At 50.8% G+C, this 14,506-nt stretch overlaps 1 protein-coding gene across 1 annotated transcript in view; it reads left to right on the top strand.

Annotated features, from left to right (window-relative positions):
* The window catches only part of LOC123344882 (butyrophilin subfamily 1 member A1-like), a 30,578-nt gene extending 23,421 nt beyond the window's left edge, over positions 1–7,157 (top strand). The window contains exons 4-8 of the mRNA XM_044981373.1: positions 3,081–3,185; positions 4,775–4,795; positions 5,449–5,469; positions 5,590–5,616; positions 6,640–7,157. Coding sequence (XP_044837308.1) covers positions 3,081–3,185; positions 4,775–4,795; positions 5,449–5,469; positions 5,590–5,616; positions 6,640–7,157 — 692 coding nt within the window. The remainder of the gene's footprint in view (positions 1–3,080; positions 3,186–4,774; positions 4,796–5,448; positions 5,470–5,589; positions 5,617–6,639) is intronic.
* Positions 7,158–14,506: the final 7,349 nt, after the last annotated feature.

The raw sequence follows: 14,506 nt of genomic DNA, 5'->3' as shown, positions 1-14,506 counted from the left end.
ATGCTCAGCCATGTGCACACATACAAAACACCTTCAATGAAAATTGGATTCAAATGTTAGGAAATACCAGAATTCAGGTTCCCTGTGCGTTCTAAATTTGGACCCCCTTTTTTTATGCACTATGATACAGTTTCCAATGCCATGATCACATACTATTTCCCCTTGCCTCCAAAAGGGCCACTGAACTGCCGTACCCATGAGACCGTCCTTTCTCTTCCTGGAATTCCCTGCCTCATTCTTTCCACACTTCCCAACTTTTGAAAGAAATGAGGCCCGGGTCCTACAAGCAACACCCTCCTTCACTGCACAACCCAGGTTCATCCCCAGAGCAGGTGCCTCCAGTGCACTGAATGAGGCAAGAGTTCTGGTGTGGGGGAGGGGGAAATAGCATGTGATCATTTAATTAAAGATTGTGTCATAAGGCATATGCACAAAGGGACCAAATTAAGGTTAACATAAGAATGGACATATTGGGTCAGACCAAAGGTCCATCTAGCCCAGTATCCTGTCTTCTGACCTTGGCCAGTGCCAGGTGCCCCAGAGGGAATGAACAGAACAGAGAATCATCAAGTGATCCATCCCCTGTCGCCCATTCCCAGCTTCTGTCAAACAGAGGCTAAGGACGCAATCCCTGCCCATCCTGGCTAACAGCCATTGATGGACCTATTCTCCATGAATTTATCTAGTTCTTTTTTCAACCCTGTTATGGTCTTGGCCTTCACAACATCTTCTGACAAGGAGTTCCACAGGTTGACTGTGCGTTGTGTGAAGAAATACTTCCTTTTATTTGTTTTAAACCTGTTGCCTATTAATTTCATTTGGTGACTCCTAGTTCTTGTGTTATGAGAAATAGTAAACAACACATATCTACTTTCTCTACACCAGTCATAATTTTATAAACCTCAATCATATTTCCCCTTAGCCGTCTCTTTTCCAAGCTGAAAAGTCCCAGTCTTATTAATCTCTCCACATACAGAAACTGTTCCATACTCTTAATAATTTTTATTGCCCTTTTCTGAACCTTTTCCAATTCCAATATATCTTTTTTGAGATGGCGTGACCTCATCTGCACGCAGTATTCAAGATGTGGGCATACCATGGATTTATATAGAGGCAATATGATATTTTCAGTCTATTATCTGTCCCTTTCTTAATTATTCCCAACATTCCGTTCGCTTTTTCGACTGCCGCTGCACATTCAGTGGCTGTTTTCAGAGAACTATCCGCAGTGACTCCAAGATCTCTTTCTTGAGTGATAACAGCTCATTTAGACTCCATCATTTTATATATATAGTTGAGATTATGTTTTCCAATGTGCATTACTTTGCATTTATCAACATTAAATTTCATCTGCCATTTTGTTACCCAGTCACCCAGTTCTGAAAGATCCTTTTGTAGCTCTTCACAGTCTGCCTGGGTCTTAACTATAGTTAGTAATTTTGTAGCATCTGCAAATTTGGCACTTCACTGTTTACCCCTTTTTCCAGATCATGTATAAATATGTTGAATAGGACTGGTCCCAGAATAGACCCCTGGGGGACACCACTATTTCCTCTCTCCATTCTGAAACCTGGTTGCACTGTCTCTTTGTCCAACCAGCCTCAGATGTAACCCCACACTCCAGCTCCTTGTCAGATTTGACTCCCCTTCCTCTTCCCCGTTCCCCTACTGGTTCCCAGTCCCAGTCTCCTTGTCAGGCCTTGTTCTAGTCTGTCCCTTTGTCCCCGTTCCCCATCTGGTCTCAGTTCTCACGTTCAGTCCTGCCACTCCCATTCACCTAACTAGTTCCCAGTCTTCTTACCCAGTGTCCAGCTCCACCTCATTCCCAATCACAGTTACTCTCTCACTCCAGAACCAGCCTCACCAAGCACTTTGTTATAATCTATTCCTTAACCTCCTTCCAGGTCTAGCTCCCCCCTCCCCCTCCCCCCCCCCCGTCTTATATTCTAGTCAGTCACCTACCTCCGTTCTGCCTAGACACCAGCAGAGTGGGCACTGAGAGCACAGGAGATACAGGCCCCCTGCTGTCCATTCTAGTGCCCAACCCCACACCAGCTTGGAGCAGCAATTACAGGGAAAGCTCAGCTTTGCCCTTTTATCCTTGACCTGGAGTGTGGGGATGTCATTTGTGAAGTCTGGTCAGTAGTAGGGGCTCTGAGGGGATGGAGCATACTCTGTAAGGACAAAACCATCAGAGAATTTAGCGGCTAAGCTCTAAGAATTCTACCAAGTGCTCACAAACTAAAATTTTTCAGAGGCTTATCACTTGGCCAGTTATTGGATGGATTTTCACAAGGAGAGGGCATCCCTGACTCAAAGGTCACACCCTGCTGAATATCAAGTTTCTGCTCAAAAGCCTGGGGCACTAAAGCTTCTCCTAGAAAAGATCATCAGATTTTTTTTTTAGAATGTGAAAACAATGTGTTATTCTCTGACCTCATTCTTAGGAAAAGTGAACCATTTTGGCTGAAACTTGTTAAAATAAATAAATAAATAAAAAAGTCCACCTGAGGCAGATACCCAGCATGGAACTTTTCTGCCCAGATGGCTAAAGTTTGGCAAAGCAGTGAGCAACTGAAAAGAAGGCCCTATAATGGGAAGGCTGGAGGCACCTTAACAGGTCATGTGACCAGGCCCACCTATATATGCTGTCAGAGGCGGGGGGGTGATGTGGATCACGTGAAGCCCTCGCATCAGCATGGCATGGCCCATGCAGGCCCCTCCCCTTTTCCCCCATGTCCCATGTCCCCCCCCACACACTTTTCTGGCAGTGCCCTGTAGGCCCTTTTTTCTACTGGTGCCTCTGTATGCTGGAGAGAGGAAGACAGAGACAGGGAGAGGCTGGTAGCATGTCACAGAGTATTGAATGGTGTATTAAATACTATCAAAAGTGTGTGAGCAGTACCTCTCTTTAAAATTGGTTTCTGCCAATTTTTATCTTTCAGGGAGCATTTTTTCCCTTGTTTCAAACAAATCCTGATGTAATACATTTTTCTAGAATAAAAGTACACATTGTTTGTCATTCCAAACTATAGTATAGTATTTATTATTTCCAAACTAATGTGGGCTTTGTCTTTCAGATTTCTTTTTCCCAAGAATGTCTCCTTGGCCGGTGGTTTGCAGCGTGACTCTAGTGATTTTGTTGGTGTTCATCAGCCTTACTCTTTTTCTCTTCAAATTAAGAGGTAAAGCTCTAATGGGGAAAATGCAGTGTAATCAGAATGAGATTTTCTCCTTAGAAAAGACCATTTAGAGTTTTCTACATGGAAAAGTTACATCAGCTTAAAGTGTGAAATTAAATGGATTTTGTTAAACCAATGCAAACCTCTGTGCGGACACATCTATTTAAGTGGCGTTTATATCAGGTTAACTTAAACCTGTTCCTATTCATCTTAAAGTAAGCCTACCACTTGGTTTGCAGCAGTTTAATTAGATTGTCAATGGAGTCTGAGGGAGTTAGGTTCCCAACTCCCCCTGTAATTCAGTGTGGTTTGGGGTTTTAAGTACCCTTGGCTCAAACAAAAGTCCTTGTCTTATGGAGTTTCTGCTGTTTAATTCTAGTGTGTTCAAAAGATTATTACAGTATTAAGGAATGGCTTTATTTTTGTTATTATGGAAGGCTCCATCCAGGAATGCTAGTACCCAGTCTTCCAAGTTTTTCTTTTATTTTACTTTGTTTTAGTGTGTGAGCAAATGGTCAGTCTTGGGGAAGACAGGATGTAGTGGTGGTGGTGGTGGTGGTGTTAGTTTTGAGTTCTGCAAACTTTCAGGAAGAGGGAGCTGAACAAGAAACAGGAGAGTTTGCTCATTCTCTTGATCTCAAGTTAGAGTCAATTCTTGAGATTCTCTAGGAACCAAATGTCATGGATCCACACTCCAGCTCTTAAACAGTCTCTTGGAGGAACCCCTTCAGTCTGCCACACACCCAAAGGATCTCACTCTTCCTTCACAGTAGGCCTCATGGCCTGATCACCTCCTTAACTGAACCTCTGGGCTCCAGAACTCGGGTTTTCACACCACGAGCTCTCCCCAGCTAGTCTACACTTAGGCCTGGTCTACACTAAGGGCGGGGGTCGAACTAGGGTACGCAAGTTCAGCTACACGAATAGCGTAGCTGAACTCGAAGTACCCTAGTTCGACTGACTTACCCATCCAGACGCGGCGGAGTCAAACTCCGCGGCTCCAAGGTCGACTCCGCCACCGCCGTTCGCGGTGGTGGAGTTCCGGAGTCGACCACAGCGCTTCCGGAGTTTGAACTATCGCGTCTAGATCAGACGTGATAGTTCAAACTCCGAGAAGTCGAACTCACCGCGTCGACCCGCGCAGTGAGTATGGACCTGCCCTTAGATTCCTAAACAGAGTCATGTATGCTCTTCAGGGACTTATGTGCCACAGCAAATTTTTGCAGTGACACGAAACAGCCTTTTCAAAACAGAGTAAGATTTATTAGTCAACTGACATCAATTCTTGGTGTTCCCTGGGAACCAAGCCCTGGTGCTCAGTGAAGTTCTCGAGGGACAGGATTGCCTGTGTGCTGTTTGTGACCATCGCTGTTCTAGGACAGGTCTATGTGTGTAAATAACTCAAATTACACTTAGAAAGTACCCAATTTCTCCTTCACTGGGCACACAACCTGCAAGTCCCTGGAGAGCTGCAACGGCTTGGTAGAGCAGTGTCATTATTATTATACAAGGACTCATAATGAAAAGATCCTTTTCAATCTAGAGTCACTGAAAAAGTCCTCACATAATTTTATTTATATTTTCTTTTTTAGGGAAACATCTCGACACTATCAGTAAGTTCAATTTTCTTCTGTTAGAACCAATGATATGCTCTGAAAGATTTTTGAATGAATGTGACAATGTCAACTTGAAAATCATAAGTAATACTAACTGCGTAACTTGATATATCGGTAATGAGTCGGAAACCAGTATTGGACATGTCTCTTCAGGAGGCAGCATAGAGTGGGTGACTGGGGGGACACTGCACTTGATGCCCATGGCAAAAATTACTCCAGGCCAGCTCCATAAAAAGAACTTGCGAGAGGGGCTGGTGGCAGCCCAGGATCAAAGTGAGGATGTGGTCACCTGGGTCAGGATTCTGTGCACTGAGTGCCCACAGCCCTGGCACGTAGGTGAGTCATGTGAGTTATAAGTGTGACCTTTCACTCAGCTCGAGGCTGGCATAAAGGCCACTGAGGGAGTTTTGGGCTGCCTTCTCCTTTCCTTATAGAGCTGCACCTGGTCAGACCCCTAATGCAGCTACACCAGTGTGAAAAGTGACTTGCACTAGTTTGGCTTATCCTGTGTCCAATCCCTAGGATTGTACTGATGTAAAACAATGCACAGTAGACAGGCCAATTGATCAATGATTGGGGGGCAGGCAGTGGTTAATTCCACCCAGGAGAAGCTTTTACAGGATGTCCTTTTGTTTCTATTTATTATTTAGGTAAACTTCAAGTAGACCTAGGTAAGGGCATTTTTTTGTTTTGTTTCTCTCTCTCATGCAGCCTATTCTGTGATAATGATTCCTATTGATGCTGAATTTGTCTGGCTTAATTCTCATCCCCATCTATGTGTTTGCTTCTAGAGTGGAGGAGATCCCTAAGCAATGCAGGTAATTACAACTCATATTTAATCAATGGGAGATCCTGCTTCCTTTCACTGCACAAAAAACGAGGGAAGTGTAGTATAATATTGTTCCTGTTGAGAGAAGACAGAGTCCTGAAGTTCAAAGGACGCAGAGGAAAGGACTATCACAACACGCCCTCCTTACACATTTCTCCCATAATCCTGCTCCAAGTGACTGAGCAGTTATTGTCCGTTAGGATCCCAGCCCTGGTGTCAGGTGGAGGAACAAGAGTGACCAGCCCCCAGAGTTCAAACCAAGGAGTCACTCTACTCAGACTTCAAATTCTGCATCTTTTGTCTTCTCTCCTTTTTCCTCTCTCCACCAAATCCCAACTTTCTGCTGTTTTTAACCATCCTTGCCACCTTCTCCTTCATGGAGTAATTTCCAAACCCTCTTTTTCCCCTCCCTACCCCTAACTTCCGTCTCTTGGAGAAGCTCCTTGCTTCTAAATCAAAATCCCAATTTTAAAAATTGAAATCTGGACTGATCATTCTCATTGGCTGGCCCTGATGACTAGCTACAGAACTTCAGTTTGAGATTTATTGAAATCTTGTCATTATCTACAGAGCTCAGATATGTGGCAGGATGGAGCAGGCATCATGCTGGCATCAACAAGAGAGAGCTAAGCTCCAGGGTTTTAAAATGAAGTGAGGGAGGGCACATCAGGGAAAAAAAATAATTGTGACAATGTGAATATGAGTGGAAATCTGTTGGGGTTTCCCCATGATTCCAGGGTCTCTAGTCCCCATCAGGGGAAGAACAGGATGAAATCATTTGGAGTCTCAGTCTCAGCTCAGCAAATCTTGCTCTGTCGCCTCCCTGAAGAGTGACTCTCCCTTGCACTGTGCTGACATCTCAGAGCTGCTCCCCGTCAGTCGGGTACATCCTGGAGGAAGGAGATTCCCTGAGTCACTCTCCAGCTGGGGCAGATTCTGTCACTGACTCCATCAAACCCTCCCCCAGGGCCGAGCTCTGCCCCTAATGCTCTGATTCTCTCTCTCTCCCCAGTGACTGTGACTCTGGATCCAGACACGGCTCATCCCAACCTCATCCTGTCTGAGGATTGGAAAAGTGTGAGATGGGGGGAGAAACGGCAGCGACTGCCTGACACCCCTGAGAGATTTGACTCTTGGGGCTGTGTGCTGGGCTGTGAGGGATTCACCTCGGGGAGACATTGCTGGGAGGTGGAAGTGGAGGTGGGGGGTGGAGGATGCTGGGCTGTGGGGGTGGCCAGAGAGTCTGTGGGGAGGAAGGGAGGGATCGGCCTTAGCCCTGAGGGGGGGATCTGGGCTGTGGAGCGGTGGGAGGGTAAGTTCCAGGCTCTCACTTCCCCTGTGACCTCCCTTCCACTGAGCCGGGCCCCCAGCAGGATCCGGGTTTGTCTGGACTGTGACCGGGGGCAGGTGACATTTATCGATGCTGGTGATGAGGCCCCGATCTTCACTTTCCCGCCAGGCTCCGTCCCTGGGGAGAGAATCCGACCCTGGTTCTGGGTGCTGGGATCCCAGCTCAGACTTTGTCCCTGAGACACGCAGCAGAGGGGGGACCGGAAATCAGCCTCTCTAGCCTCATGAACCCCAGTCTCTATGATCTTGGAGGACTCCCATCTACCCAATCCCTGGCTCCTCATCTCTATGGCCCCGGAAGCTCCTCCCCCTCCCTCCCTTCAGCCCCAGGGATACGAGGGGGGAAGAACCCCTGGAGCTGCAGGAGGGGCAGGGAGGGGGGCTGGGCAGGGGGTAGCACTGACAGCCAGGTTGGGGACAGGCAAATATGGGGGTGGCAGGGACACAGAATTAATTAATCGGGTTTGGGGGGTTGAGGAGCAGCTGGACGCTCCAGGGAGCATTTTGTTCAGATCTGTGGGATTAGGTCTCCTGGGGGCAGCAAGAGGGGAAGGGATAAGATCAGGGGAAAGAAGGGAGAAGCCAAGGAGGATGATCTGTGGGAGGGAGGAGAGGAGAGTGGAAGAGACACAGGAAGATAAACAGGGATCAAAAGTGAAGGCTAGAAAAATGGTGAGGCTGGTCCTTGCTCACATACATCACAGAACAGGTCAGACTGACCCAGGTCAGTACCGACCAGGGGTTAGTTTTGCTGCAATCCAGTGTAATCCCAGTGGTATTTGGCAGGGACCTGAGCTGGCTGGAGCCCTTTTGTGTGTATATTCAAGGTGCTAAGGTCAATGCAGCATTTAGCCCAGTGATCTCCTCTAGTGCAGGCCGGCATCTGAGTTTAACCCTTCATGGACCAAAAATGGAATTCAGAATCCCAGTGAGAAACCTCATTTCCCTGCTGGGCCTGGGGTGTTTATCAAGGAGTCTTTCCTTCCTAATGGCTGCACTTCATCACTGCTCAATGCTGCTGTGGGGGTGGCACCTGGTCTAGCAATTCGGGCACTGGACTGGGCCTTCCGATACCTTGGTTGTATTCCCAATTCTGCCACTGACCTGCTGCATGACTTTGGACAAGTCACTGCCCTCTCTGTGCCTCAGTTTCCCTCCTCACCCTTTGTCTTGTCTTCTTTGTGTGCAACCTGCTGAAGGTGGACATTGTCCCTCATTGTGTTTTATGCAGGGCCCAGATCTCATTTTGGGGCTGTGGGAGCTGCTGTGATCCAAATAAAACTAATAATAAGTTTTATGATACAAATCAGTAACAACATCAACAGCTTGTAACTTCCCCATCTCCAGCCTGAAGGCAACACTCTCAGATAGACCGGCCTGCAGCTCTTGTGATTCAAGCCTCACTGATCATTTAAAAGCTTCTATTCTGTAAAAAGCACAGGTGCCAACTTTCCAATGTGTCGGTTGGGGGAGAGGGGCTCACCCCGCCCCCACTCCACCCCTTTCCCAAAGCCCACCCCAACTCTACTCTCACCATTCTGCCCTGTCCCCTGAGGGCACCACTCCTTACTCCTCGTGAGCTTAACAGCTGGGAGGCACAGGGCAGGGTCGCCCAGAGGGAGTGACAAGTGGGGTATTCTATAGTATTGCAACTCTTTTTTTATGGAAGGGGCCCCCAAAATTGCTTTGCCCCAGGCCCCCTGAATCCTCTGGGCAGCCCTGGCATGGGGAGGCACTGATCAGCAGGGCCTGCCAGCAGGACTCACGCGTTGGCACCTATGGTAAAAAAATTCCCTTATTTCCCCAGTGGAAGCTGGGTTTGACAAGGATTCAGCTTCTCAGATAAAAGTCCCCCATGTCAGGTACCTTTAAAGACTATTTTTCCCCCTTCTTGCCATTCTGCCAGATCATTTATTTTTAATAGTATCTCCCATTCAGTGAAGGTTTTGGAGAGCTGAATGATGCAGATACACTCAGGGCTGGCTCCAGGCACCAGCCTACCAAGCATGTGCTTGGGGCGGCACCTTGGAAGGGGGCGGCACTCGGGGTTTGTTTGTTTTTTTTTTTTGTTTGGCGAGGCGGCGCTGGGGGGAGGCGGGGCTTAGGAGGCACGGTGCTTTGTTCGGGGCACGGGGACTTGGGTGGCACAACGCAACACTTGGGGGGGCGGGGACTTGGGCGACGCGACGCTCAGGGTGGGGACTGGGCGGGGCGCCGCTCGGGGGCGGGGCCTTGGGCGTCATGACGCTCAGAGGGGGGCGGCGCTCTTTGTTTTCGCTTGGGGCGCCAAAAATGTTAGAGCCGGCCCTAGATACACTTGTGACAGGCAACTTCCAGTGAAATTAATCTTGTAACTAAAATCCAAAGTTATTACCCATTAAATTTGACAGCTATTCCCTACCTTGTACTCCTGGGCAGCTTCCTCTATAGGAACCACTGTTTGAGCTCTGTGTGCCTGGGATCTGTCACACACCAGACAGATGGGGATTTGAGCCTCTTCACAGAACAGTTTTGGAGCCTCCTGGTGCTCCCCACACACCCCATCCCTTCCTGCTCCTTTTGCTGCCTGAAAAGTCAGCCCTTTGGCTATGTCTACATTTGCCAGCTTCCTGTTGGGCCTGAGGTTTCCCTGTTGCACAGTTTCTCTGCACTGAGGGCAGGAGGCGGCTGTATCTGATCCTTCCCAGCACTGGCTGATGCAGGCGCTGCAGAAATTTTGCCCACACTGCAGAGCGACAGGTGTGATGAAGTGGGAATGTTCTTAATGTTTTATCTAAATACTGTGTGGGTGCCTCAGTTTCCCCTATGCATTTCTTAAGTGTCTAGGTGATGGGATAAGGGGATGTGATTATTACAGAGCCCTAGAGGGCAGGGGTGTGCAGGGGACTGCACAGAGAATGGCCGACACCCTGTCTCCTGGCAGTTGATAGCCTGAGCCCCTTCTCTGCAAGGTGCCAACTGAAGGTGTCGGAGAACAAAGAAGTCAGGTGGCTTCCTTGCCTGGGAAAGAGACAATGGCCAGAGGGGAGGGGCTGGAGGGAGTTTCAGTTTGGAGCTGGCTGGGGAGATGCGGGGAGGCCCAGAACCTGTGTATGGACTCTCCACCCTCCATGATGAACCTGACTGAGGGGTCCTGTTTTCTGTACCTACAAGCTCTGTTTTAGACCATGCTCCTGTCATCTAATAAATCTTCTGCTTTACTTCCTGGCTGAGAGTCACAGTGAATTGAAAGAAGTGGGGGGTGCATGACCCTGACTCCCCAACACTCCATGCCAACTGGTGGAAGTGGTGGGATCTACTGCACCCCGTGGATGGCATTTCCTGCAGTAAGTGACTGGGGAACAGTAACACGAGGGGAGATTAATGAGAACCAGGTGTGCTGAAGGCTGAGAGAAGAGTGGTTTCAGGTGGTGAAGGAGCCACGTTTAACCCCTGGGAGTGTGTGATCAGCAAGAATGACTGTTGCAGTAACAGGGTCCCACTGGGGACTGCAGTGAGCAGTTCCCAGGGGTGGAGGAGTCTGCTGCTTCACCCTGGGGGAGAGGTGGTGACCTTGAGAAGGGCTGGCACACTAGAGGTTCTTCCTGGAAACTGTGGGGAGCTGACAGCACACAGGCCTGTGAGTCCACAACAGCCTGGGAACAGCAAAGTGATGGCCTATCAACAGCTCCTTAAGAAGGACATTGTAAACCTGTGCAAAAAGAGAGGGTTTTGCATTGGAAAGTTCACCAGACCACAGTGGAGGATGATGACCACTCTAAGGAGCAGATTCCTGACCCAAATGGGGCTACAAGAGGATGTGGGAGCAGCTGGAGCAGTAGCCAGGCATCCCCAAGACTCCTGTCCCCAACCAGATAGGGGGTCTTCACAATCGGGTTCCCCATCAGGGGATCTGAGAAGGATGGGATTGGAGCTGAGTCTGAGATAGCTGGAGGACAGTGAGAAGGAGTGAGAGGACTGTGAAAGCGGGAGCCCAAGAAAGAGCTATAGGAGAAGCAGTAGCAGCAGCATGAACTGGTGATGGAGTGGAGAGGCATAGGGGACTTCCCAGGGGTGAGGGAACCTTGATACTAAATTGCTGCCCCTGGTTAAGGGGTGGGGTGGGGGGAATGTGGATGCTCACCTCAATGCTTTTGAGCAGGCTGGAGATTTGAACCAGGGGAACCCTGTGGAAGAGCCCCAGAATCTAGCTCCCTTGCTGGGTCCCAAGGCTATAGATGCGATCCACCACATGGGTGAGGTGGTAGACAGACTTCCACTCCCGGCCCAGGCCTATATGTCTGTGTGGACTCTCCTGGACTCAGGCCCCTTGGACCCCCAGTGGGATCAGAAGGTGATAGACATTCCTGGGGTGGCAAGATTCTGGGACAGAGAAAACTTGTCAGAACCTGGGTGGTGCAGCTCCCCCAGATGCTGCAGGGCTGTGTGACCTGGGTGAAGGTCCCAGGTATGAAGCCATTTGCCCTGCCTATGGCTCAGATCACTGTGCAGACCCAGGAGAGGTCAGGCTGGCTGGTCATTGGGGTTCTCCAAGATATCAGCTGTGATGTCCTATTGGGGGATGACTGTCTCTCTTTGGGACAGGATCCAGACCGTGCTCCTGTAATGGCCGAGGATTTGAATTTGAATCTAGAGAACCAATTGGCTGAGACTGAAATTGTCAGTGAAAATGCAAATGACCTAGCTGGCAGGAGGGAGGGGCTGCTGGGCTCAGGATACCTGCCTACCTGTAACCAGACCCCTGGGGCTGAGTGTGTTGGAGAGATGCTCCCCGCCCCCCTGCACACCAGAGAGGGGGCTCATGCTGGCTCTGATGCTGTGACCAAAGCAGTGAGCTCGCTGCCTGCTGTCACTGGGACAGTAAGGGCAGCGCTCAGCATGGGGGGAGCTGAGACCCCAGCAGAGTCAGAGGGGGGACACAGGCAGGGTAGGACAGCTGCCAACCAGGTTTGCCTGGTCCAGACATGCTGCTGGGAGGTGATCCCACGGGCACGGCAGGGAGGGAGCAACCAGGGTCAAGGCTCAGGGGGGCTGTGACCAGTGGTGAGCTGGAGCTGGTTCCCACAGGTTCCCAAGAACCGGTTGCTAAAATTGGACCTCCGTGGAGAACTGGTTGTTAAAGGGCCAGGGAGTGGGCAAAGAACTCTGGTCTGTGGGCCGGACCATCCTGTTGCTCCCAGGATTCCCAGCTGGGGAGACTGAGGCTCCCCCGGCCCTTCCCCTGCTTTGCCCCAGCTGCAGCGTGGCCAGCTGCTGGCATCAGCTGGGCAGCTCAGCTGAGCTCCAGAGTCGTCCTGCTGCTGCTTTTTGAGAGGCCCGGCAAGGTGTGGGGGGAGCCTGCTGCAAGCTCCAGGACTGGCTAGAGGGGAGGGGGGCAAGTGGGGCAATTGGCTCAGGCCCTGCAGGGGTCCCTGGCCCCATGAGTATCTCTCCTCTGGGCCCTCCCCTGCTTCCCTCAACCCTAAGAGCCGCAGCATGGCCAGCAGCTGGGCAGCTCAGCTGAGCTCCTGAGTCGTCCTGCTGCTTTGAGCTGCAGGCAAAGTAAGGGGGAGGGGACTGCAAGTTCTAGGGTTGCTGGGGGGGCCAGGCTCTGCAGAGGCTCCCAGCCCCACGGGTATGTCTCCCCTTGCCCAAGCCCCTTCCCCACTTAAATCAGAACTTTTTATAGGGAACCGGTTGTTAAGATTTTGGCAGCTCATCACTGGCTATGACCCCAGGCCCAGCCAGCGTGAGGGAACAGGTCCCACTCCTTTCCTCAGCAGCTGAATCCCAGACCAAGCTGCAGAAGGATCCCTCCTTGGAGAAGCTGAGGGAACTTGCTGGCCACAGCACTGCAAACCCCTTTGGGGAAGACTGCAGGGACAGAGTCTTGTGGGAGAAGGGATTCCTGTACCAGAAATGGGCTCCCCAAAGGGAAGTAGAACTGTGGGGAAGGGGGAGGCAGCTGGTGGTCCCCCAGACGTACTGCTGCAGGCTATTGTACCTGGCCCATGATGTCCCTCTCTCGGGACATCAGGGAATCCAGCACACCAGGCAGCAGCTGCTGCAGAACTTTTACTGGCCTGGAGTCTGTGACGCCATCCAACAGTACTGAGGGTGCCAGAGGGTGGGGAAGGCCTGGGATAAGGGTGAAGCTCCCTTGAGACCCCTGCCCATCAAAAAGGAACTTTTCCAGAATGTGGCTATGGACACAGTGGGGCTCCTCAGCAAGGCAACCCGGTCAAGGAAGTGATGGTTTTTGTGACCCACTACCCCAAGGCAGTAGCTCTGTCCTCCACCGAGGCAGACATCATGGCAGACGTGCTGCTGACCATCTTCAGCAGAGTGGGGGTCCCCAGCGAGGTCCTTATGGACCAGGGGTTCAATGTCATATCAGCCCTGCTCCAGGGCTTGTGGGAGAAATGTGGGGTCTGGCCCATCTGGGTCTCTGCATATCACCCTCAGTCCAAGAGGCTGGTGGAGAGATTTTATGGGACCCTGAGGATGATGCTGAGGACTTTTATGAATCAGCATCTGCAGGACTGGGACAAGTACCTGCACCACCTGTGGTATGGGAAAGTGCCCCAGGAATCCACAGGGTTCTTCCCTTTTGAGCTGCTGTATGGGAGGAGACTGAGGGGACCTCTGGACCGGGCAAGGGAGGATTGGGAGGAGAAGTGGGGAGACCCCCGGGATGGATCTCTTCACTGAGGTGGGAGCCAATCCTCCCATCAGGTGTCCCCTGTTCAGAATCACTGGGAGAACAGCCCAGAACCTGGAGAGAGAGGTCAAGGACATGCTGGTTTTAGAGGTGATCCATCCGTTCAACAGCCGATGGGCCTCACCTGTGGGGCTGGAACCCAAGAAAGACGGGTCACTCTGATTCTGTGTGGGCTATTGGAAACTTAATGCCATCACCGTGTCCGATGCCTACCCCATGCCTAGGCCTGGTGAGATTCTAAACAAGCTGGGGGCGGGGCAGGGAGGGGTGGGGGGGCTCATTACCTCTCTGCTATGTATCTCACCAATGGCAACTGGCAGGTGCCTTTGGATCCAGATGCCAGGTTGAAATCTGCCTTCACCACCCCTTTGAAGCTCTTTGAGTTCCTGGTCCTGCCTTTCGACCTCAAGGGGGCGTCGGCCACCTCCCAGCGCCAGGTGCATTGGTTACTGAGGGGGATGGGAACGTGGCCTTGCCGTACATTGGTGACTTCTGTGTCTTTAGCCAGACCTGGGAGGAACACGTGTCCCAGGTGAAGAGGGGGCTGGGCTGCCCCAAGGAGGCAGGACTGATGGTAAAAGCTGGAAAGTGTAAGGTGGGGTTGACAAAGGTGTTGTAACTGGGCCGCAAAGTGGAATGACTGCCCAAGCCCAGAGATGGAGATGATCAGACATCAGCCCATTCTCCAGACCAAGAAACAGGTCCAGGCCTTTATCGGGATGGTGGGGTACTACCAGAGGCTTGTACCCCACTGTTGCTCCCTAGCTGCCCCCATCACTGAGCTATGTGAGAGGAGTAAGCTAGAGGAGGTGGTCTGGACTGAACAGTG

Source organism: Mauremys mutica, chromosome 12, assembly GCF_020497125.1.
Source record: "Mauremys mutica isolate MM-2020 ecotype Southern chromosome 12, ASM2049712v1, whole genome shotgun sequence".
NCBI lineage: Eukaryota > Metazoa > Chordata > Testudines > Geoemydidae > Mauremys > Mauremys mutica.
This window is presented reverse-complemented; position numbering and strand designations above follow the sequence as displayed.